Source organism: Rhinolophus hipposideros, assembly GCF_964194185.1.
Source record: "Rhinolophus hipposideros genome assembly, chromosome: 25".
NCBI lineage: Eukaryota > Metazoa > Chordata > Mammalia > Chiroptera > Rhinolophidae > Rhinolophus > Rhinolophus hipposideros.
In genome coordinates, this window is record NC_138071.1 from 12654330 (window position 1) to 12679492 (window position 25163).

The 25163-nt window shown below is 44.1% G+C and overlaps 1 protein-coding gene across 1 annotated transcript in view; it reads left to right on the forward strand.

Annotated features, from left to right (window-relative positions):
* Window positions 1–898: 898 nt before the first annotated feature.
* Window positions 899–25163, forward strand: part of SND1 (staphylococcal nuclease and tudor domain containing 1) — a 412208-nt gene continuing 387943 nt past the window's right edge. Inside the window, exon 1 of the mRNA XM_081038319.1 lies at window positions 899–1203. Within this exon, the coding sequence (XP_080894445.1) occupies window positions 1126–1203 (78 nt within the window). The 5' untranslated portion in view covers window positions 899–1125. The remainder of the gene's footprint in view (window positions 1204–25163) is intronic.

Here is a 25163-nt window from a genome sequence, read left to right on the forward strand (position 1 = left end):
GGAGAGTCTGTCGGGGGGAGCCCCCGACTTGCGGGAAGAGATTGCAGCCCGGGCCGCGCGCCTATAGCTCAGTGACACTCCCGCCGTCCGCCATCTCTTTATTCAGAGACTCGGGCCGGGCTCCACTCCCGGGTCAAAGCACTGCCTCCTGCCGGCGCGGGAGAGCGCGCGGCGGGCGCGGGACCTGAGCGCGGGAAGAGCCCGGACCACTAGGGTCGTTCTCAGCGCACAGGGCAGGGCACGCCCTAAAGGAGATGCACTCCTTCCGCCAACAAACATCAGCCGCGGGCCTCCCGAGGGCCAGCCTCCGGCGACACAAACGCGGGCCAGTTGTCCTCCGGGTACAGCGAGGAAGCGCGGCCGCGCTGCATGTCAAGGGCAGCATCGCTCGAAGGTTTCACGATGCTCAGACTTTTCCAAGTTCTCCCCATACTTTTGGCGGAGGTGAAATGTCGGAAGTGGGTGTGCAGCGAGGACCGACATCCCTCCAGGACTTGGCCTCGGACGCTTGTGGTTCCCCATCCGGAGGCGCCCGCCTGGAACGCGGGCGTCCACGTGGGTTCCCGGCGACCCGCGGGGCGGGGCCCAATGGGCGGGGTCAGGCCAGTGGGCGAGGCAGGCCCTGCCCCCGGGGCTCCCAGGGCCTCCCGCGCCCTTCTGCCAGATGCTGACGTGTCCTTTCCTTCTCACTACACCTCCCGACACTACCTACTAGGCTGCCCCGGAAGTCCCGCCCCACACTCAGCCCGTCACCGCAAATCAGCGTTTTCAGCGCTTCCTGGAGCTCGCCACCCGTTTGGGGACCAAAGGGCGGGGCTTCGCAAGCAGGGTGCCTATTGGCTTGAGGTCCGGCAGGCTCTGGGCGCTAATTGGCCGGAGGGCGGTGCCGCTCTGGCACGCTTGCGCGGCGAGTAGAACGTGTGGCGGCGGCGGAGATCGCGTCTCCCTTTTCGCTCCCAGTCCCGCTGCTGCTCTTGTGAGCGCCCGGCGCGTCTGTCCAGTCCGTCGCCCGCAGCCCGTCGTCCGCCCGGTTCTCGCCGCGGGGCGCTCTCACCAACACCGACACCCACATTGACACCTCCAAGCCGGCCCGCCGCTTAACTCGCTGTCTTTCCATCTCTCCACATGGCCTCCTCCGCGCAGAGCGGCGGCTCCTCCGGGGGACCCGCGGTCCCCACCGTGCAGCGGGGCATTGTCAAGATGGTGAGAACGGGGCCCCAGATACCGACCCCGCCACCCGCTCGGGGCGGGAGTCTGGCGCCGGCTCCTCTTCCCCTCCCGCCAGCTCCATAGTCTCCCAGATCCCTTTTCTCTGCCCCCTTCACTTTCCGCCCATTCTCGGAATCTCCTCCCGTGAAGGAATCCGGCACGGACTCCCCTTAATTTTGCCTCCCGGACACCCTGGCACCAGCGGTCACAGTGAATTCCGTGGTCGCGGCACTCGGAGCTCCTGGCTGGTTCCCAGGACAGACCGACTATTGAGTGATTAACGGAGATAATTCGTCCGTCTGCCCTCCTTCCTCCCGGGCCCCCCATCCTTCTGTCCATTTTGACATTTGCTGAGCAGTTTGCAGTTTTTTGAGATCCTGACATCCACTCTTCCTAGGAGTACTTGGCCATCTTGAAGCTTTGCTGTTTGCACCGACGCTCAGTGACTTACTCCAAGTTTCCTTGCTCTCCGGCCCTCGTTTCCCGTCATTTCCTCTCCAGCTCTGTGTGAAGTCTGTAATCCTGAGAGCCCCCGGTATTTGCACTCCCCTCGCCTTTTGACCCTTGCAGTGCTGGGCCGGTAGGAATCTTAGCGATCATTAGTGTCCCCCGGACCCCTTGCAGTGACTTGCCTAAGGTCACATGGTGGTTGGGGTTGGAGCCAAGGCCAGAGCCCAAGTGTTCTGATTCCCAGCCTTCGTCTCTAACGCTATAGAATCTGTCTGATTTTATATCCCCGCACTCCCTACATTGAATTTTGAATTCGAAACCCTGCAGAGTTCATTTAAAAAAATTTACCCCCAGCTCCATGATAGTTTTGTAGTATAAATTCTCTTTATCACGTGTCCCCTCTTTTGTCCTCCCCCTACTCCTCCCAGATCTTGGAACCTGACATTTCTTGGTTGTTAACCAGATTTTCTGCTTGTGAAGACCACAAACGTCTATATTTTGCTTCAAACTGCAGTTCTGACTTTTCCATCTGGAACAGCAAATGTCTTTTATGACTGTTTCTCCCAGAGCTCCACAGTTTTTTGCTGTTGTAGAAAGTTTAAAAAAACTTCCTATTTTCTTGCTCATTGCCTTTCACAGGATTAAAATGTTCTTCAGCTTGTGTGTGTATAAGTTAGATTTCAAGATTCCCCCTACCCCCCAATTCTCAGGTATTTATTTCTTAGTTAATATTCTGCCACCAGCTGAGATCCTTAGGGTTTTGAATATTGTTTTTCCTCCTTTTTTTTTAAATACATAAATGAAGAGTCAGAATTTATCAGAAACTGAATGAGAAGGGACTGCCCAAGGTCCACATGTTTTCCCCTTTTAAAATATTGACCCAGCCCATGAAAGGATTATCCTGAATTGGCTCCTGTTTCAGTAGCGCTGATCTTTCTCTTCACCATAGGAGCGAAGCGTGGCTTGGTTGTCTGGTGGTTGAATGGACAACACTGAGTGGATCTGTCTGAGTTTTCCTTTGCTAAGGCCCCTCTCATTTGGGGGGTGGGAATGGAATGATGCTGAACATATTTTTGCTTCTCCCAATGCTGGAGGCTTTCAGGGTATCTATATTCCATGCGGTGTCCCTGCTTGCCCATGGATTACCCCCATGGATATTGAACATCAACAATCACTTGTTTATTAAGGGTCGTGTCTTGTGCTGAGTATTCTGCTTATATCATCTCATTTATAATACCTATCAAGTAGATAAGATCACCTGCTACATTTTACAGATGTGTAATCTGAGCTTTAGAAAGAATTAATAGTTTACCCAAGGGCAGGCACTAAGAGGCAGAGCTGGGACTTGAACGCAGGCCTGTCTGCCAGGGCACGCGCTCTTCAGCATCACACTGTGAAGCCTCTGACTCCAGGATACGAGTTTATAACGAGGAGGGCGGGGCCGGTGATGCATGGCCACAAAATTGAAGGAGAGTGAAGCTGATGGTAATTGAGCTGCCTGTCCAGGAACTGCTGTTGTGGTGAGGGCCTTCATTTGGTGCTTCTGGTCGTCCCAGAAGTGCATAGGAGTGTGGTGTGGAAGACACATTTGAGTCTGGGAAGAGGATTTTAAAATTAAATGATTGAGTAGTCTATACTACTGTTTGTGACCAAACTGCAGGGGGTATGGGTGAGTTCCAGGCAGGGATTAGGGGAGGGAAGTGGGGTGAACTGCAGAGCTGTGCACAGACAGATTTGTGTCAGGCTTAGAAGCTTGTCTGGAATGAAAAATCGACCACTGGCAAATTGCTCTGTGTGGAGCTCTTTTGCTAAGCAAAGTTGTATTTTCCTGGAGAGTAATCGTTTCCTGTGGTACTAGGAACTGCTTCGTAAGAACTCTCCAAAGGAAGACGGAGCTCTATGACAGAGGAAAGTGAGAAGGAAATAGTTTGATGAATAGGAAGACAGTAATCACTGCTTTTCTGCTTCTGGGGAGAGGGCCAGAAACTGGAACACTAACTAATCGGAGGCATGCTTTTCAGTGAGAGCATTCTGGATTTGTCTGAACTCAGGAAGAGCTCAAGGTCTGAAATGGTCTAGGGTTGTGGTTTGCTGCAGTGAAGAGGAATAGTCCTTTCTCTTTTCTGGCAAAGGAACAGGCTATAGGGCCATGGGAGGTGCAAATTTCTTCTGGTCTCTACCTTGCAATCTTCGTAAGTCCTGCGTCACTTTTTTTAAGATTCAAGAAGAACGAACTTGGGAATCGAGTTGTAAAAAATCTTTGCATTTGAAAACCAGTTTTTTAAAAATGATGGCGATGGTAGAGGCTGTCTGCTATTGAGTAGAAGCAAAGACAGTTGGTTCTGGAATGTTTAAGGAGAAAGTGGGCAGTAAGTTGACACAAGCATTTTTGGAATCGTTCTGTTACAGAAAAGGTGGTAAGAATGATGGAAAACTGAAGGTGGATTTATGTTTTCTGAATTGGGATGAGATTAGCAAGTATGTGGGCAGACAAAATACAACCTGGAAAAGTAAGTGTCTGTCAAATCAGATACTGTTTTTTTCAAAACTCTGAAGGATTCTAACTCTGGGTTTCTCTGAATAATTTGCTAGACCTTCTTTTGCTGCAACAGAATGTTGTCAGCACATGTTAAATAGATGAGGTTGGAGAAGTCATGGTGTACTTAGTATAAAATTCAGTCACCACACTTAGCATCTACATAAAGATGGACATTTTCTCTGGTTTTATTGACCTGAATTGCTTTCTGTTTGGGGGATAGAGCCTTATTCTATGTCTTCTCACTCTAAACTTTCCCATTTACCGTGTTTCCCCGAAAATAGGACCTAGCCAATCAGCTCTAATGAGTCTTTTGGAGCACAAATTAATATAAGACCCAGGCTTATTTTACTATAAGACCGGGTCTAATATAATACCGGGTCTAATATAATATAATTATAATATAATATAACATAATATAATATAATATAATACTGGGTATAATATAATACCGGATCTTATATTAATTTTTGCTCCAAAAGACGCATTAGAGCTGATTGTCTGGCTAGGTCTTATTTTCGGGGAAACATGGTAACTTGCTAAGTTTGTATGTCTTTTCAATCTGGAGCCCATAGGCTGCTTTTGCAGAATGAATTGGCCCCAGTTCTTGAATCTTCTGTGCTTATCAGAAGGAAACAGCCATGGAAGCAGCATATCTTACCCTGCTTATGGTGTGGAAGGCCTAAGGGAGGACAGGCCAAATCCCAGTTCTTATTTCACCCCACTCATTTAATTGCCTCCAAAGGGGAAAGAAATCCTTCTGCCAGTCTTTGGTGTTAGGCTAAGAACCATGATTCTCTCATTAGGTGACCAAGCAGAGGGGCACCTAAAGGAGGGAGGAGATGGCCATAACTTTGCCTTGGACAGGAACTGTGCTGCTGAGTTGTTGTAAAGTGGGATGTAGCTTCCTGGTGCGTAGCTTACTGGAAATTTCTCCCGTGTATGAAATGCTACTTATAATTTAGATTTTAGTTAAGTGTTCCTTAAGTTTCTGAACTGAGAAGTATGTGTCTTTCCAGTGTAGAGGAGACAGAGAGTAGTCTGTTGCCTTCCTTCGTATGTGCACTTACCTCATGCAGAAAGGAAAAAACAAAACTTTAAGTGACTTAAAGTACCCTTATTCTACACGGTGGCTGAATAACACTATTTTATAGAGCTATTTGCAAAGAAGTAGGTAGAATATGATGTAAAACTTTTCCCTGCAGTAATAAAATTGCCTACTTCCCAGCAGGTGAACACGGTAACTTGCAATCAAGGTTGTAAGTAAAGGAGCACTGGAGTTTTTACTACAGCTTAAAGGCATTCTGTCATTTTTTTCTGTGTGGAAAGGAAGCATCCATCTGGTTCAGGTTATGCTGACAGTGGCCCCTGCCATGTACTGACTATAGATATAGATTGATGAGCAATCATGTTTCCTTTCTTTCTTGAACACATATTTTTTGATCATCTCCTGTGTCAAGCTCTAGCTGAGTATTGGAGAAACAGTGGTGAAAAAAGTAGATCAGAGTCTGGCCCTTCTGGGTCAGGGAAGAGACAGATAGTAAACAAGTAAATAAGAAATAAGCATTATAATAGAAGATAGGGGAATGGGGCAGAGTGGTGGGGAGTAAGGAAGGGGTGGCTGCTTTAGAAAGGGGGTGTAAGAAAGTCTTTTCCTTTTATTTGCCCTGAGACCTGAAGGACGTTAGAGAACCAACCATTCGGGAAGTGTGTTCCCGGCAGATGGAATTGCCAGTGCAAAGGCGCCAGGGTCTCCATTGATGATTATTTTCAGTATTTTTACAGTAGCTCTTGAATTTCTTAAAGTTCAATGTTCCACGCAAATGGGCTTCACCTCGGTATTGATATATGTGTTTCAGGGTGATGAAAGGCAGAAGGCAGTGGAGGTGGTCGTTGTTCGGTACCCGGTGAGATTCGCTGACATGAAGTCCACTGAATAACTATAAACAGTGGAAGATCGGTAGAAACATACCTGCTTTTGGTCACGTTCGTGTTTCTTACAGGGCCAAGACTAAGATTTTTTTGACTTCCCACGACCCAGTCAGTATATTCCAAAGTCATTATAGGTATCCCCCGCTTTCTGCATGTTCGTGTTATGCCACTTTGCTTTTATGAAAGACCTGTCTGTTTTTGCTCACCGAAAGAAATTCAAAGAGGATTTTCCCTTTTATGAAAAAAGGTGAAAAGCGAGAACAGCATTTAGCATGTGTTGTGCACGAGCCGTTACAGAGGCAGCTGCACCTCCAGCAGCTAGTGTGGCCCCACCCGGCGCCTTCCCCGGGAACCACGCTTAGCATCTCAGCATCAAGAGCTTTGAACTGTGTCTGTGAGCATTTGAGCTTTATCTTGATTTATCCGTGTATCCCTTAGCGAGATGTGTCCTAAGGTATCAGAAAAGCCTAAGAGGCCTTGTAATGGTGTCATGCTTAGGTAAAACTGGACATAATTAAACATTTTGATCCTGGGGAACAAAATGCATTGTGCATTGAATTTTGGGTCTGGGAATGCTCAAAATTTTTTTCATACCGGTTTATGAAAGGTTTCATAGAAACACTACATTCGGATAGCAGGAGAAACCTGTACCCATCTTCCAGTGGAGGGGACCTGAATGGAAAGATAAATGCCAAGACCAGGCTCAGGGAGAAGCATCTAGAACTTGTCAGCATTCATACTTCTGTTAGCATTTTATTATTGCATGGAATTTATTTTGGCCTCTGGCAACTCTTTTTTTAAAAATTTTTTATTTATTTTAAGTGTGTTTTTCCAGGACCCATCAGCTCCAAGTCAAGTAGTTGTTTCAATCTAGTTGTGGAGGGCGTGGCTCATAGTGGCCCATGTGGGGATCGAACTGGTGACCTTGTTAAGAGCACTGAGCTCTAACCAACTGAGCCAACTGGCAACTCTTAACCTAGTCAGCTTTAGCCAAGCCTTCACCAGTGGTGGTGAAAAACAGTAGCTGCTTCAGAGGTTAGGAAGGAATCATGCACAGCGTGATTCTAATTCACATGAGTGGGGACTCCGAGGCCTATAGCGATCACTACCTGGTAAAAGGGGGCATGTGGTTTGGTGAGTCTGTGCCCCAGTTTCCTTGGAGAGTGAGATTTGGGAAATAAGTGAACATTTTCGTTTCCATTTATAAGTTCAAAAGTCAAAATTGGCCAGGTTTTTGAATCCACGTAAGGAGGACGGGAGGCCTCTGTGCACTCCCTTCTCAGCGTGGGCTAGCTCCCCACCCTATACGGGTGGTTCTAGCAGGGGGTGCGGTACATACCATGTCTCCAAGGAAGTGTGTAGCTAAATACTGGAGGACATTCTTCGCCGTATCAGGGACAACGAAGGAAGTAAAGGGCTTCAGCTCCTGGGCTTAAGTAGCTTCCTCATTTCTTGTTGGGAGATGGATACTCACCCAGGATCTGGTGCTGCTTCCTCTCTTGGGAGACTGACATATGCTTTTTGTTTTTACAGCGGAAATCGATGCAGAATCACAGGTTGTGAACATTCGATGCAGATGGAATGTTGTGGGATTTCACTTATTTTCAGTGTGACTCAATATGATAAATTAATGTTATGTTTTTCTCACTAGTTCTAATGTTTAGGCAAAAAAGAGCAGTGGTTTCAGTTGACTTTTTTAAGGAAGTTAAGCAACTTATAGGGAAAATAATAAACCTAGTGAGAATTTAGATAGCATTTTTGAGATGTTCAGTCTGATACAAACCGGGCTTGGCACATTTTTTCCATTTATATGCTTATGAGGAGTGACTTAATGTACCATCCCCTCTCTTTATGCCATAACACATTTTGAGGTGCTTTAAGTAGGAAGTAGTTTGCTTGGGATGGTCTTATAATATCAACTTCGTGTGTAATAGGAATTGAGATTTAGGGAATCTGTGCTTGAATTAATAAATCTAATATATTATCGTTGTCCCTGGGAAGCAACCTGGCAGAGAAGAGATCATTGGCCTAGGATTCAGGGGAGACAAGTTCTAATCTGGATGCCGCTGTTCTCCATCTGGGTGATTGGGGTACGATTCCACTAGTGAGACTTATTTAACTGAGGCGATTGGACTCATCATCTTAAGCTCCTTCCGAGTGGCTGTGATTGAGTAAGAAAGCCTATGTTACGTGTCTTTTAGGCATGATGAATCAAAGCTGGGAAATCTCACACCTTACGGTGGGCTTCACTTTGAATTACTGCTTATCCTGCGTGAAACATGTTTGCTGTTCCCACTGCTTGCTTTTTTTGGAGAAGATGAATTAACTGAAATATGGTTTTCGAGTGTGGAAGACTTGAGTGAATCAGGTGGTGCAGTGGGTGGAGAGTGTGGATAGAAGTGAGCCAGGCAGGTTCCTGGCTTCAGTCGTGGTATCAGGCTAGACTAATGTGAGTGGTTGTTTGAGACCCAAAGGAGTGACGTGGCAGTGGGCTTTATTCAGCATCTCACCCCTTCTTCAGAACACCCTCACCTGGTGCAGTAGGTCTTGATTTGAGATGGGAAGGGACGAGAAGGGGAACTCTGGGTACCTGTAGCTCATGGGGAATGTCTGTGCTGGCCTTGCTCTTGATTGGGGGCTCTGGTGGGAGTGTGGGCCCTGATAGAGTTCTGAGCTCTGCTTTTCACACTTCAGATCATTCTAATGGCCTTTTGCTGATCTTTTCCACTTCCATTTAATGTTCAAGTATAGGAACCATCTTTATTTTTGGTAGTTCCTCACGTGGTTTCTTTTCTTTTGGGTTTACTTTTTTATTGTAAGCCCTCTTAAATCCTTTCTGGAAGTAGATTAGAGAGAGAGAAGGAGTTCAGATTTCCCAAACATGTCATTGTATCAGGACCACACAGAAGGCCTTGTAGAGACACTGAATCTCTGTGAGTGTGGCCTGGGAATCTGTAGTTTTAAAAAATTGCCGGTGGTTCTAAAAGGGTTGGTGTTGGATTGATCCAGCGGCTGGCATTTGAGACCCACTGGTCTTTTTTTGTCTTTTTTTTTTTTTTTTTTAAACTCCTGTACGGTATGTTGTTGAAGGGGCAGGATACAAATGACAAGAAGTGTATGTTTGTTGGGGCAGGTGCACCACAATTTTATATGCGGGGAGGATAATAGTTTGTCTCTTTCTGTTTTTAGCACTTGTCTTGATGGCTCCAAGGACACTTTGCATTGTTTTTAATCTGTAGCTCAATATTCGGTTGATGTCCTCAGGGTCCATTTACAGTGACTCTGAGATCCCATTCCTGGGTCATAACTGACAGCTGAGAAACTGTTGTTTTATACGCCTGATTTAGGCCATATGCTCGTTTTAACACTCATCTGCCACATTTCTTTCTATTTGCATAGATTCCCAAGATCTTCCTATAATTTGGCACAAATAACTTGGCACATTGTTACCATGGAAGTCGTCACAAACATCCTCACTTTCTGCTTCCGTAATCCTTAGAAGTCCTACACTTGGACCTTTAGCTTTAACTGTCTATAGCCATCCTGTTTCTCGTTTATAAGCCACATTCTTAACAAGAACAAAAACAGCAGCCGCAGTAAAACCCCAAATGACCTCCTTGCTGGTCTTAGTCTTGACTTTTTTTCCAGTAGCTTATCCAATATTGAAATAATTTTTTTCTTGTAATTATCAACTCTTCGAAGCTCGTATGATTAGAGGGCATATACAAACGTTCCCTTGGTGGCCTTTCCTCATTTTGACCAGCAGTTTTCTAGTTTATCCTTGAATTTCTTCAAAATGAATGCTATTCAGTATTAATAATTATTGATAATTAAATTTTGGATTTCATACTTACTCATAAAATTTGAAACAGCATAGAAGCATGTAAAGTTAAACAACGGTCTCTCTTCCCTCTGCCCTCCTTACCCTTCAGCTTTTTACCATTCATTCTCATTCCCCTAAGTAAATGTGCTTATAAAACTTTTTCATGCATATATGCACCCTTCCTCTTTTTATTTTTATTTTTTAACCAAATAGAAGTGGGGTCATACTACGTGTCCTGCAGTTTTCTTTTTTTAATTCATTGTCACGACTATATCATAATTATAGGTCTACCTCATTCCTTAATGGTTGAGTAGTAGTCCATGATTTGGGTATCGATTCAAAACGTTTACTTTTCATGGTCATTTTGACTTTGGGGAAGAGCCATATGTCACACGGTGCCAGATTGGGTGAATAAGGTGGATGAGAACACACCGTAATGTTTCTAATTGACAGAAATTGACATACCAGAAGCAATATGTGACATGGAGACTTTCTGTTGAAAATACAGTAAATGCTGTTGCTGAGTACCATCCAACAGAAAAGCAGGGACCTTCAATACAGGCAGCGGCACGTGGAACCTTAGTAACAGTGTGTGACAAGTTTCAACATTTTCATTGCGGTCAGTCGGGTGTGAGCTACAGTTGAGAGAAGGTGTGTTTTAAAGTGAGCTGTAAATCATTCTCCATCATGACAACGCTCCGTGTCACGCATCACTTCTGGCATACGGCAATTTCTGTCAAATAAAAACATTACAGTGTGTCCTCATCAACTTTATTTACCGAATCTGGCACTCTGCAACTTCTTGCTCTTCCCCCAAGTCAAAATGATTCAGGACATCAAGGCAGCCACAACAGAGCAACTGAAGACACTCATGAAAGAGGACTTCCAGAACTGCATCAGAAAGTGGCAAGAAAGTGGGATAAGTGTGTTTGAAACGAGGGGGAGTATTTTGAGGGGGAATATATATATTTTTTTTATTGGGGAAGGGGAACAGGACTTTATTGGGGAACAGTGTGTATTTCCAGGACTTGGAATTTCCAAGTCAAGTTGTTGTCCTTTCAGTCTTAGTTGTGGAGGGCGCAGCTCAGCTCCAGGTCCAGTTGCCGTTGTTAGTTGCAGGGGGTGCAGCCCACCATCCCTTGCAGGAGTCGAACCGGCAACCTTGTGGTTGAGAGGACACGCTCCAACCAACTGAGCCATCTGGGAGCTCAGCGGCAGCTCAGCTTAAGGTGCCTGTTGAGTATTAGTTGCAGGGGCGCAGCCCATGATCCCTTGCGGGAGTTGAGGAATCATCCCTTATGGTTGAGAGCCCACTGGCCCATGTGGGAATCGAACCGGCAGCCTTTGGCGTTAGGAGCATGGAGCTCCAACCTCCTGAACCACTGGGCCTGCCCGGCAATATATCTTTTACTGTAATAAATTTTTCTTATTTTAGACATTCACTGTATTGTTTGGTCATAGCATATATACTGCGGTTGCCAAAAAAATGTATATATATGACTTGTATTCATCTTTTGTTATCAGTATATATTGAGTATTACACTTTTAATACAGTTTTTTTCCTTTCTTAAAATGTGTATACGTTTCTTGTATATATATGTGTATATATATACATATGTGTATATATATATATATACACACACACACGCACACACACATATACCAAAAAATGTATACACATTTTAAGAGATGTTATCTATGTGTTACTTTTTGAAGTTGAATTGAATTACGGTAGCAATGTGTAGTATGACGTTCACTCAAAAGATGGCATCAATCAAATGAATGCGAGCGTAATGATGCGACAGGCAGGACAGGTCAAAGAACATGGTGGAAGCACCATTGTCATTCGAGGAGTGCAAGACCATATTGAAGTGGTATTTGAAGTTCGAGAATGTTCTCCTGACTTAACACCCTTTGACTTCTACTGGGTAGACCATGGGGAACCTTAAAGGATGTGGTGTACCGTTGAAAACTGGCTACACTGGCGGTACTTTGGGAAGAAATTGAAACGGCATGCATAGCGATACAAGTGGACACTTTGGTCAGCTTTGCTTAAGCAGTAGTCCACCGTAATCCGAAGTGTCTGGACGCTGATGGTAACCACTTTGAGCATCTCTTGTAATTGCAGAAGTCATATGTGACTTGTATTCATCTTTTGTTATCTGTATATATTGAGTATTACAATTTTAATAGACTTTTTCCTTTCTTAGAATGTGTATACATTTTTTTTGGAACTCTGTGTGTGTGTGTGTGTGTGTGTGTGTGTGTGTGTGTGTGTAAAATAGTTGACATTCAATATTAGTTTCAGTTGTATAGTACAGTGGTTAGGCATTTATATAATCTATGAAGTGATCCCCCTGATAAGTCTAGTACCCATCTGACACCCTACATAGTCTTTATAACATTATTGATTATATTCCCCATATTGTATTTCACATCCCTCTGACTATTTTGTGACTACCAATTTGTACTTTCTAATCTCTTCACCTTCTCATCCATCCCCTATCCCCTGTTCCCATCTAGCAACCATCAGTTTGTTCTCTGTATCTGAGTCTATTTCTGTTTGTTTGCTCGTTTTTTTCTGTTCTTTAGATTTTACATATAAGTGAGATCGTATAGTATTTGTCTTTCTCAGCCTGACTTATTTTACTTAGCATAATATCCTGTAGGTCCATCCAGTGTTGTTGCAAATGGTAAGATTTCATTCTTTTTTATGGCAGAGTGATACTCCATTGTATAAATGTACCACAATTTCTTTATCTAATCGTCTATCGATGGGTATTTCATTTGTTCCGTATCTTGGCTATTGTGAATAGTGCTGCCATAAACCTAAGGGTGCTTTATTTTTTTTGAATTAGTGTTTTGAATTTCTTTGTATAAATACCCAGAAGTGGAGTTGCTAGGTCATAAGGTAGTTCTATTTTTAATTTTTGAGGAACCCCCATGTTGTTTTCCATAGTGGCTGCATCAATTTGCAATCTCACCAACAGTGCACCAGGGTTCCCTTTTCTCCACATCCTCGCCAGCACTTATTGTTTGTTGATTTATTGATGATAGCCATTCTGACCAGAGTGAGGTGGTATCTCACTGTGGTTTTAATTTGCATTTTTCTGATGATTAGTGATGTTGAGCATTTTTTCATATGTCTATTGGCCATCTGTAAGGCCTCTTTCGAGAAATGTCTCTTCATGTTCTTTGCCCATTTTTAAATTGGGTTGTTTGTTTTTTTGGTGTTGAGTTGTATGAAGATTTTACACATTTTGGATATTAACCCCTTATCAGATGTATCATTGGCAAATATCTTCTCCCATTCAGTAGGATGTCTTTTTGTTTTATTGATGGTTTCCTTTGGTGTGCAAAAACTTTTTAGTTTGATGTAATCCCATTTGTATATTTTTTTCTTTTGTTTCCCTTGTCCGAGGAGATGTATCAGTAAAAATATGACTACAGGTAATGTCTGAGAGCTTACTTTCTATATTTTCTTCTGGGAGTTTTATGGTTTTGGGTCTTACATTTAAGTGTTCAATCCATTTTAAGCTTTTGCCTGTATGTGGTGTAAGAAAATGGTCCACTTTCATTTTTTTGCATGTGTCTGTCCAGTTTTCCCAGCACCATTTATTAAGTAGACTGTCTTTACAGTGTAAATTCTTGCTTCCTTTGTCATGGATTAAACGACCATATAGGCATGGATATATTTCTGAGCTCTCTATTATTTTCCCTTGATATATTATGTCTGTTTTATGCCAATTCCATGCTGTTTTGATTACTGTAGCTTTGTAGTATGATTTGATATCAGGTTGTGTGATACCTTTAGCTTTGTTCTTATTTCTCAGCATTGCCGTGTCTATTTGGGGGTCTTTTATGGTTCCATATAAATTTTAGGATTATTTGTTCTAGTTTTGTGAAAAATGCCATTGGTATTTTGGTAGGGATAGTGTTGAATCTATAGATTGCTTTGGGTAGTGTGGACATTTTAACTATATTCTTCCTATCCATGAGCATGGTATATGTTTCCATTTATCTCTCTTCAATGTCTTATAATTTTCTGAGTACAGGTCTTTTATGTCCTGGTTAAATTTATTCCTGAGGTTTTTTTTTTTTTTTGTTTTGTTTTGATGCAATTGTAAATGGGATTGTTTTCTTAATTTCTCTTTCTGCTAGTCAATTATTGGTGTGTAAAAATGCAATCAATTTCTGAACATTAACTTTGTATCCTGATACTTTACTAAATTCATTTATCAGTTCTAAAAGTTTTTTGGTGGAATCTTTGAGGTTCTCTCTATATAATATCATGTCATCTGCAAATAATGACAGTTTTACTTCTTCCTTTCCCGTATGGATGCCGTTTATTTTTCTTGTCTGATTGCTATGGCTAGAACATCCAGTACTATGTTGAGTAAAAGGGGTGAAAGTGGGCATCATTGTCTTGTTCCTGATCTTAAGGGGAATGCTTTTGACTTTTCTTCATTGAGTATGATATTAGCTGTGGGTTTATCATATACAGCCTTTATTATGTTGAGATATGTTCCCTCTATTCCCACTTTGCTGAGAATTTTTATCATAAATGCATGCTGGATTTTGTCAGATACTTTTTCTGCATCTATTGGTACGACTTTATGATTTTTATTTTTCATTTTGTTTATGTGTGTATCACGTTAATTGATTTGCATGTATTGAACCAACCTTGCATACCAGGAATGAATTCCACTCGATCGTGGTGTATGATCTTTTTAATCTATTGCTGAATTTGGTTTGCTAATATTTTGTTGAAGATTTTTGCATCTATGTTCATTAGGGATATTGGCCTATAGTTTTTTCTTTTTGTAATGTGTTTTTCTGGTTTTGGAATTAGGGTAGTGGTGACCTCGTAAAATGAGCTGGGGAGCCTTCTCTCCTGGATTTTTTCGAATAGTTTAAAGAGAGTAGGAGTTAATTCTTTTTTTGAATGTTTGGTAAAATTCACCTCTGAAGCCATCTGGTCCGGGACTTTTGTTTGTTGGGAGCTTGTTGATTACTGATTCAATTTTGTTGGTAATAATTGGTCTGTTCAGATTTTCTATTTCTTCTTGATTCAACCTTGGAATATTGTATGCTTCTAGGAATTTATACATTTCTTCCAGATTTTCCAATTTGTTGGCATATAGTTGCTCATGATATTTTCTTAAAATTTTTTGTTTTTCTGTGGTGTCAGTAGTCACTTCTGTTTCATTTCAGATTTTATTGTGTCCTCTTTTTTTCTTGATGAGCGTGGTTGAAGGTTTGTCAGTTTTGTCTGTTCTTTAAAAAAAACAGCTCTTGGTTTCATTGATCTTTTGTATTGCTGTTTTTGAGTCTCTATTTCATTTATTTCCACTCTGATCTTTATTATAATTTCCTTCCGTGTATTCACTTTGGGTTTTTTTTTGCTGTTCTTTTTCCAGTTCCCTTAGTTGTAAAGTTAGACTGTTGATTTGAGATTTCTCTTGTTTCTTTAGGTAGGCCTGCATTGCTGTGAATTTCCCTCTTAGGACTGCTTTCACTGTGTCCTATAGATTTTGGGTCATTTTGTTTTCCTTTTCGTTTGTCTCAAGGTGTCATTTCATTTCTTCCTTGATCTCAGTGTTGACCTGTTCATTATTTAATAGCATGTTATTTAGTCTCCATGTGTTTGTGTGTTTTCAGTTTTTTTTTCTTTTAATTGATTTCTAGTGTCATACCACTATGGTCAGAGAAGACACTTAATATGATTTCAATCTTCTTAAATTTATTGAGACTTGTTTTGTGGCCTAACATGTGGTCTATCTTGGAAAATGTCCCATGTGTACTTGAAAAGAATGTATACAGTAGTATCTCGGTTTTCAAATGTCTCCCTTGACGAACATTTCAGTTTACAAATGCCATAAACCTGGAAGTAAATGCTTTGGTTTTCAAACACTACTTGGAAGTCTAACATGTCATGCGGGTTCCACTGAGTGCAATATCCTGAGGCCTAGGTATTGGCTGTTTTCCAACATTTCAGAACTTGAATAGTCTTCCAAAATGGATTATGTTTGAAAACTGAGGTACCACTGTATTCTGCTTTGGGGTGAAATGATCTAAAAATAATCAATTAAATCCATTTGGTCTAGTGTATCATGTAAGGCTGCTGTTTCCATGTTGATTTTCTGTGTGGAAGATCTGTCCATTGGTGTCAGTGGGGTGTAAAAGTCCCCTACTATGAATGTGTTACTGTTGATCTCTGCCTTTAGGTCAGTCAATATTTGTTTTATATATTTAGGTGCTCCCATCTTGGGTGCCTAGATGTTTACTAGGGTGATGTCCTCTTGCTGGATGGATCCCTTTATTATTATGTAATGTCCTTTGTCTGTTATTGCAGTCTTTGTTTTAAAGTCTGTTTTGTCCGGTATAAGTATTGTTACCTACCCCAGCTTTTTTTTTGGTTGTACGTCCTTGTTTTTCATCACTTTGAATATTTCCTGCCCCTCTCTTCTAGCCTGCAAAATTTCTGTTGATAAATCAGCTGATAGTCTTATGGGAGCTCCCTTGTGAGTAACTAATTGTCTTTCTCTTGCTGCTTTTAGGATTCTTTCTTTGTCTTTAACTTTTGGCATTTTAATTATGATGTTTCTTGGTGTGGGCCTCTTTGAGTCCATCTTGTTTGGGATTCTCTGAACTTCCAGGGCTTGTATGTCTATTTCCTTCACCAGGCTAGGGAAGTTTTCTGTCATCATTTCTCTAAATAGGTTCTCAATCCTTTGCTCCCTCTCTTCTCCTTCTGGTACTCCTAGGATGAAAGTGTTGTTACACTTGATGTCATCCCACAGGTGCCTTAAACTAAGTTCATTGTTTTTTATTCTTTTTTCTTTATGTTGTTCCGATTGGGTGTATTCTGCTAACTTGTCTTCTAAGTCGCTGATTCGATCCTCTGCTTCATCTAATCTGCTGTTGCTTCCTTTTAGTGTATTCTTCATTTCCGTCATTGTATTCTTTATTTATGACTGGTTCTTTTTCGTGGTTTCTGTGTCCTTTGTGCTTGCTATCCCTTTGTTGAAATTCTCACTGAGTTCCTTAAGCATCCTTATAATCAGCGTTTTAAACTCTGTTTCTGGTAGGTTGGTTGCCTCCACTTCATTTAGTTCTATTTCTGGAGGTTTCTCCTGTTCTTTTATTTGGGACATGTTGTTTTGTTTCCTCATTCTGGCTGTCACTCTGCGTTGCTTCCTATGTATTAGGTAGATCTCCTATGTCTCAGTCTTTGCGGGGTGGCCTTATGTAGTATGTGTCCTATGTGATCCAGTGGCACAGTCTCCCTGATCTCTTGTGCATGTGCTCCAGGAGTGTCCCTTGAGAGTGTTGTGTGTGTCCTATTGTAGTTGAGCTTTGGTTGCTTTTGGCATATCAGTGGGTGGGATTGACTCCTAGTCTGATTGACTGGGGATTGGCGATGTCCACAGTGTGTGAGCTGATCTTTCAGAGGTTTCACCCCCGTGGGCTCTTGTGTAGACCCCACTTTGGGTATGCTGCTTGTGGGGCTAACCAGTTAGTGCTCTGGTGTGGTCTGAAGCTGGCCTCTGGGTGTGTTGTTTCTGGTGACTCTTAGTAGGGGCTCCTATGCAGGCTAATTTCAGATTTGCCTGTGACTGGCCCAGGACTACCTGGTAAAAGCCACAAAGCTATATGTGGTTGGCTGCTGCCTGTGATGGACCTGAGGGCTATGGGGGTGGCCTCGCTGTGAACTGAGACTGGCTGCCACCAACAGTGGGCTTGAGGCAGCCTCAAGGCTCAGGAACCCCTAGGTCTGTTGCCACCCGCCAGGTGTCTGTAAGGCCCAGCCATTGAAAGAGCCTCCTTAGGTGTGGGTCCGGGCTGGCCGACCTGGTGTTGAGAATGGCCTTGGTGGTGTTGCACTAGCTGGGCAGGATAGAGATCCAGGGAGTCCTGAGACTTGGCTGGTGGTTTTTACAAAGTTAATGGCAATTCAGTTCTTCCACCAGTGCCTGGCCTGGGACCACTTTGCACAGTGCCCTGAGAACACTGCAGCCCACCACCGCTTGTCTGAAAGCAATGTTTGGCCTGTGACCGCTTCGCACAATGCCCTTAGGATACTGCAGTTAGCCACCGCTTGTCTCAGGCTTTCAGATTCATGAGAGCTGCCCAAGAGTGGCTGTGGCACAGGTTTTGGACCACTGTCCACCACCAAACTTTCCCTGGGCTGCCGCAGACCGTCTGCTGCTTTAAAAGGCCTCTGTGGCTTGTGGGGCAGGGCCAGCCACCCAGGTGCCCAGAGTGTCCCTGGCAATGCAGCCCTAGGTGGGCGGGGTGGGGTTCTGAGGAGCTAAGGGGTGTCGTTGATGGTTTCTACAAAGTCTTTGTAGTATCAGCTCCCGCACAGGTGCTGGGCCCGCAACCACCTTGCAGAAACTTCCCTGAAAACGTCACGGCCAGCCACCACTTGTCTCAGGCCTGCAGGTTCCTAAGAGCTGCCCGGGAGATGCTGCAGCACAGGTCTTGGGTTACCGCCTGCCAGCAAACATTTCCCCAGCTGCCACAGGCCGTCTGCCTGTTGCAAACAAGCTTTTACAGCCTGTGGGGCAGGTCCAGCAGCCCAGCAGTCAAGTATTTCCTATGTGGGGGCAGGGACTCAAGGTGTCACCAAGGCAGTGCTCATGTGCGATTCCGCCAGACCAGTGCAGTCCTAGACTTGGCCCTTTGGGGGAGGGCTTGACACTGAAAAGATGGTGCCCCCCTGTGGGCCATACATGTGTCAGGCTCCACACAGGGACAACAGTGGCTCCTGTCCCTCCAGCTCCCGAGCTGAAGCCACACAACTCAGTCCTTCCCCGCATGTCTTTGGGTCTCCCTAGCTGCTGTCCCCCCACCACAGAGTAGGTGAGTGCCTGCAAATGGGTGAGTCCTTGTGTCAGCTCTACAAGAGGGCGTCTGGGTTTCCAGCTGCCTTCCGCCCTACCAGGACTGGCAGACAGAGACCTTGGTGATTTTCACTGCCAGGTGCCATGGGAACACAGGACCCGTGGGCTGGGGAGCCCAGTGTGGGGCTGGGACTCCGCCCTCTTCTGGGGGGACCTCTGCCACTGAGGTGTCCCTCCTGGTGTTCAGTCACTACCTGTGGGTTTGGAGTCAGCCCGTTTCATGTCTTTGCCCCTCCTACCAGTCTCCATGTGGTCTCCTCTTTATATCCTTAGTTATAGGGGTTCTGTTCAGCCAGTCTTCAGCTGATTCTTGATATTGATTGGTCTGTAATTTATTTGTGATTTTGGTGTAATCCTGGGGTGCAGTAGGCATATCGTTTACCTAATCCATCGTCATGGACCTTCCTCCTCTACATCTTTGTATTTTTTTTTAAAGATTTTATTGGGGAAGGGGAACAGGACTTTATTGGGGAACAGTGTGCACTTCCAGGCCTGTTTTCCAAGTCAAGTTGTTGTCCTTTCAGTCTTAGTTGCAGGGGGCGCAGCCCACCATCCTTTGCGGGAGTCGAACCGGCAACCTTGTGGTTGAGAGCCCTCGCTCCAACCAACTGAGCCATCCGGGAGCTCAGCAGCAGCTCAGCTCAAGGTGCTGTGTTCAATCTTAGTTGCAGCGGGCGGAGCCCACCATCCCTTGCAGGAAATCGAACCTGGCAACCTTGTGTTTGAGAGCCCACTGGCCCATGTGGGAATTGAACCGGCAGCCTTTGTAGTTAGGAGCACGGAGCTCCAACCTCCTGAGCCACTGGGCCGGCCCCTACATCTTTGTATTTTTATGTTGACATTTCCATGAGACAGATTGCTAGAAGTGTGGTCACTGGTACCTTTTAATAATTACTTAATCTTTTTGGTGGCTGTAGGGAGGCTTTACTTTCACTTCACCTGTTTGTTTCCTATAAGTATCATCTTAGATAAAATTTAGGACAAAATACAGCTTCACATCTCATTACTCACTAATCGCTTCACTTCATTTCACTTTCGGTAGTCTTATTTCCCTGATCTGAGTATCCTCGAAAACCGCTTTGTTTCTTTAGTGTAGGGCAGGGCTCAACACCTGGGGATCATTAAATAACTCCTTTTTAATTGCCTGAGGACCCCCAGGGGTTTTCACGTACGTCTTAGTACTTAAAGGTCGAGGAAGCTCCTTTGGGCTTTGGCCTCAGGTGCTCTCCAGGCTGTAGAGAGCTTCATGACTAAGGAAGTGTGCAGCTAACTACCCAGCTACAGGTGACATGAGGACGTGAGAGGCAAGATCATGGGAGAGGGTTGACTTTTGTTCCTAAGGGCCGACACATATTTTTTTCTTCTTGGAGAAGAAGGTGAGGGTGATAGAGGGTGGTAGGTGTGACTGCATCTTACATGGGGAAACTGTCATGTTTAGAGTTGTTTGGAAAGACTGAACCAAGGGAGTCATTGTCGGGTCAGCGTCCGAGTGGATGGTAGCCTGGGGTAAGGTGTCTGAGTCTCAGGTTGCTGCAAGAAGATGTGTGGAGCTGAAGGCAAAGTAGACATACTTTATTCACAGGCCTCCTGAATACAGCCAGGAGTTTTTACTGCTGCGTACAGCTGGACGTTCTCGCGTTACAACCTGTAGCAGCCTCATAACTCACAGCAGACTGCTTCTCAGCAGACCACAGCAGCTGCCTTTGGGCACGGGCCCCATAGGCCCATTGTTGGTTACAGTCAGCCACACAGCACATACAGCACAGCCCAGGGTCTCCGCCGTGCCTCTGCGTCACTGGTCTCCGTCCCAGTCACCTAACGTGGCTGGGCCCTTTATACCCCACGGAGACAAAGGCCGCGGACAGCCAAAGGGGCTTCCATAAGGGTATGTACAAACACCATCTTCAGGATGGACGACGCTGGCGCCACCTTCTATCTTCTCGACTGCGGGCCCCACCAGTCAAGGTTACTAGCTGGCCAGGGGGAAGCCTGGTTAACGCTGTTCTCCCCTCAGTCATGTTTGCAGCTTTTCAGTTAAATGCTGACTCCATCCCCGGAAGTAGGTTACTTAAGGTTTCCCAGGCTTCAGGTGTGTGTGCGCCCACCATTGGTTTTAGCATATCTGAACACTACCTCAACTTTTATTTAGTTGGAAAATCTTTTGGACAGTCAGCTATTTTTGAAATTGAAATATTTAAAAAGGAAACAATTTCACTATTGAAAATGGAAAATCCAGCGTTACTTGCCATAAGGAGAAAGCACCTTTTATAAAAAGCCACAGTGTTTTTCGGAGAGCTCGTAAGGAAGATGAACACGTGGTGGAGACGTGCTAAAGGCTTCCTGCCACGGAACTGAAACTTTTTCTTAATAGGAAGGATTGAAAGAGAATTGTAAAGGAAACAGCTCTTATGTATGTGTAAATATTAAATGCTGGTACATACAGGGTTCATAAGCCACTTAAAGCAGGGTTTATTTGTTTATTTGTTCGTTTTTTACACAAGCCTACCACACTTGGGGAAACAGAGAGAGAACTTGTGCCTTGAGGCAGAATTGAACTGGTTTTTCTGGGGTGGCTGTGGTTCAGTTCATTAGCTTCCCTGATGACTGGCCACATAACCTTGGGCAAGAAATCTTACCCCTTCGGGTTCCAGCTTTGCCTGTACATGGACACGACCACACTCACCTATGTGGGTATTGCCCACTGAGTGGGAACGCATGTGAAACCCTCAGCAGTGTCTAGCACACGCCGTGTTCAGTAACCGTTAGCAGGGATTAGTAGGCCAGCCGTTTCCTGTCTGTCCACGTGGCAGATGGGGATGCAAATGGAACTGGCTGAGGCCAAATGAGGGGCATAAGGACACCTGGCTTTTGTGGGGATGTTAAAGTTGTTCACTTTAAAGGACTGATTTTAGTTTTGAGGTTAACATTCCTACTTTTTTTCTAAAACATCCTTTAGTTTATAATTAATGTGATGGCATTTGTTTTCTTGAATGGCCTTGGCAAAATAAAAAAGTGGATAACATGTCAGTCCCTATTTTGGGAGGGTAGGGGAAACTTCACTGGTCTGTGAAATTTAAAAGTCTGGGAACCCCTGATGTGGCAGAAACGTGTGCACTGGCAAATGTGGAACTCTTCTGAGCTTCAGAGGTATGAGCCATTGAACTATTGATTAGGAAGGATTAAACTAATTTAGGTAATGTGTAGAAAAGGTTAGTTGTGTGTGAGTACTGGTAGTTGTTTAGTGGCACAGGTGTGGCGAGTTAGGCAAAACTACAGCAGCCAAGTACTGGTTCCCTTTGGTTCCTGCCCCCATCCTCCCAGCAGCCCTCTAGCCTCTGATACTTTAGGCCAGGCCTGGATTTCATCACTCTCCTCCAAAACCCTTATCACTGCCTCCCTCCGCCAAAAAAAAAAAAAAAAATCTTATTAAAACTTGAAGTTGATATATTTAGAATAAATTTTTCACTACAAGGTAAAACATTTTTAATTTTCTTTACCTGAGGGAGGAATGGGTAATCCAAATTTGTTTGGGGGTTTTCTGGTCTCTGCCAACTCCCCAAACTCAGACTCCCAGGAAAGAACAACATGTAGAACAAGCATACAAGGTGTGATCAAAAAATACGGTGAATATTTAAATAAAAACAAATTTATTATAGTTAAAGACACATTGCCATTTAGCCCCTTCAAAATATTCCCCTCACTTCGAACACACTTATCCCATTGTTCTTGCCACTTTCTGAAGCAGTTCCGGAAGTCCTCTTTCGTGAGTGTCTTCAGTTGTGCTGTCGTGGCTGCCTCGATGTCCTGAATCGATTCAAAACGTTTACCTTTGATGGTCATTGTGACTTTGGGGAAGAGCCAAAACTTGCATGGTGTCAGATCCAGTGAATAAGGTAGATGCGGACACACTAACATTTTTCTTTGACAGAAATTGCTGTACCAGAAGCGATGTGTGACACGGAGCCTTTCCATTGTGATCACAAAATACGGTGAACGCTGCTGCCGAGTGCCATCCAGCGGAAAGGCAGGGATCTTCAATATGGGAAGCGGCTCATGGAACCGTAGTAACAGTGTGTGACAAGTTTCACCTTGTTCGGTGCATACAGTCGGGTGTGAGCTATAGTTCAGAGAAGGTGTTTTAAAGTGTGCCATAAATCATCCTCCATCATGACAACTCTCCATGTCACACATCGCTTCTGGCATACGGCAATTTCTGTCAAATAAGAACATTACAGTGTGTCCTCAGCCACCTTATTCACCAGATCTGGTACTGTGCGACTTCTGGCTCTTCACCAGAGTGAAAATGATTCAGGACATCAAGGCAGCCACGACAGCGCAATTAAAGACACTCAAGAAAAAAAAAAAAAAAAAAAGACACTCAAGAAAGAGGACTTCCAGAACTGCTTCAGAAAGTGGCAAGAAAGTAGGATAAGTGTGTTTGACACGAGGGGGGGTATTTTGAGAGGTATTAATGGCAATGTGCCTTTTACTGTAATACATTTTTTAAATTTAAACATTCACCATATTGTTTGATCACACTTCCTAAATTGGTTCTTTACAAGGAACAGCCCCCTACCTGGCCTTGGCACCTTTGTAAGGATGGGTGACTTACATCCCAGTCTGCCAGAGCTGTTGTGGTTTACACCTGTTGTCTCAGCATAATTATCAGTAACACCCTTTTTTCACTCCCAAAAGTGTGGTGATTTGAGTGATAAAATGTATATTTACTGGGTTTATTTAAGAACAGTCAAGCCTGGGGAAAAGTGTGGGGTGGCGCAGTTCACAGACCAATGTAATCAGAAGGTGGATGGTCCTGTAGGTTTAGCTACTAGGATGGCCTGGGGGGAGGCGGGCCTGGTGGTTGAGAAGGTGGCCTTCTGTGGAGAGTAGGGCGCCTAGGCTCAGGCTTGAGACCCCACGCTGCACGCCTGATTCCGAGTGAGGCTGTTAACTTGAGGCCAGTAGCTTTGTTTTATGGTGGGAAGGGGAACTTGTGAATTTAAATACTGATGGTTTTCATGGAGAATGAATGGGTTGGGAAAATCCGATGTTATATTTTTCAGGTCAGTTTTTGTTTTAAAACTTTTCTGGGGAGATGGTGAAAGTGACAGGTCTTGACACAGGCAAAGGAATGAATGGATGAGAGTAAAAGGCAGGGGAAATGGGGACGCATAATGGGAATACGCGAGCGCTCCAAAGCAGCTGTGAGCTCCTGACTCAGCGTGCAAGGTGAAGGCAACTTGCCTAAAGTGACTGAGTGTTGTTGGAAGATTGCAGGAGAGAAATGAACAGGAAACAAGGCTTCTAAGTTTTGTTTCCGGTCTCTGGAATACACTAAGAGGATGTTAGTGAACTTTTAAACCTTATGAGTTCTGTTCCAGAGGGAAATTCCATTGTACTACAGCCCTGAATACCAAGGGGTATTTTTATTTTTGGCAATGTTAAGTGTGATTTATCTGCTTACCTACTAGGACTCTCACAGGTCTTCATGAAAAGTAGTGCGTCCTTTTTTCCTCCCTTTTTCCTCCTTTCTGTCTGTGTGGGAGAGGAGAGGACCCGGTTCCTGGAATCCCGTTGAGGTCTATTATTTTGTCTGCGATAATTGCTTGTGTTATTACTCTTGGCAGGTGAGCCCTTTCACAGTCCAGAGGCCAGGAGGCTGCCTCTATTACTTAAAAGCCTAGTTATCTTGTTAAACTCCTCTCGAATGAGAGCTTTCGACTCTCCTGAGACCTCCTGCAGGCTCTCTGTGGGGCACAGGCCCAGCTCCCCGTTAACCCTGCCCTGCCCTGTAGTCACTGCGATTCTAGCTGTAGAAGAATATACAGCCAGGCAGTGGAGCGCTGCTGGCTGGACTGCTTCGTTCCACTTACTTCTCAAGGTCCTGTACGGGTGATCTGAATGAAAGTACCTCTTACTCTCTTGTCAGAAGAAAATGTGTTTCTTTGATTATCAACAGGAGAAGCTGAAAGCCAATGCAGAGAGAAGGATAAGCTTGGGACTCAGATGATCTGAGGAACAGGAACTCAGAAAATTGATTTTTGAAAGTGGTTGATTAGCACAAGGCTAATTGTAAAGATGCCCCCTTGCACCTGAGCTGCCCATAAACTTTCATTTGAAATTTGTATGCGTTATATGTTAAAAAAAAGTTCATTTAGTTTGTTATTCATTGGAGAAAGCGCCCCGCCCCCACCACCAAAAAAAAAAAAAGGGTGAGGGGAATCACAGAGCTGGACATTATGGTCCACGTAGGACAAGTATAGTATTATGGGTATTTTTAATAAAAATGGAAGAGCAGTATTTT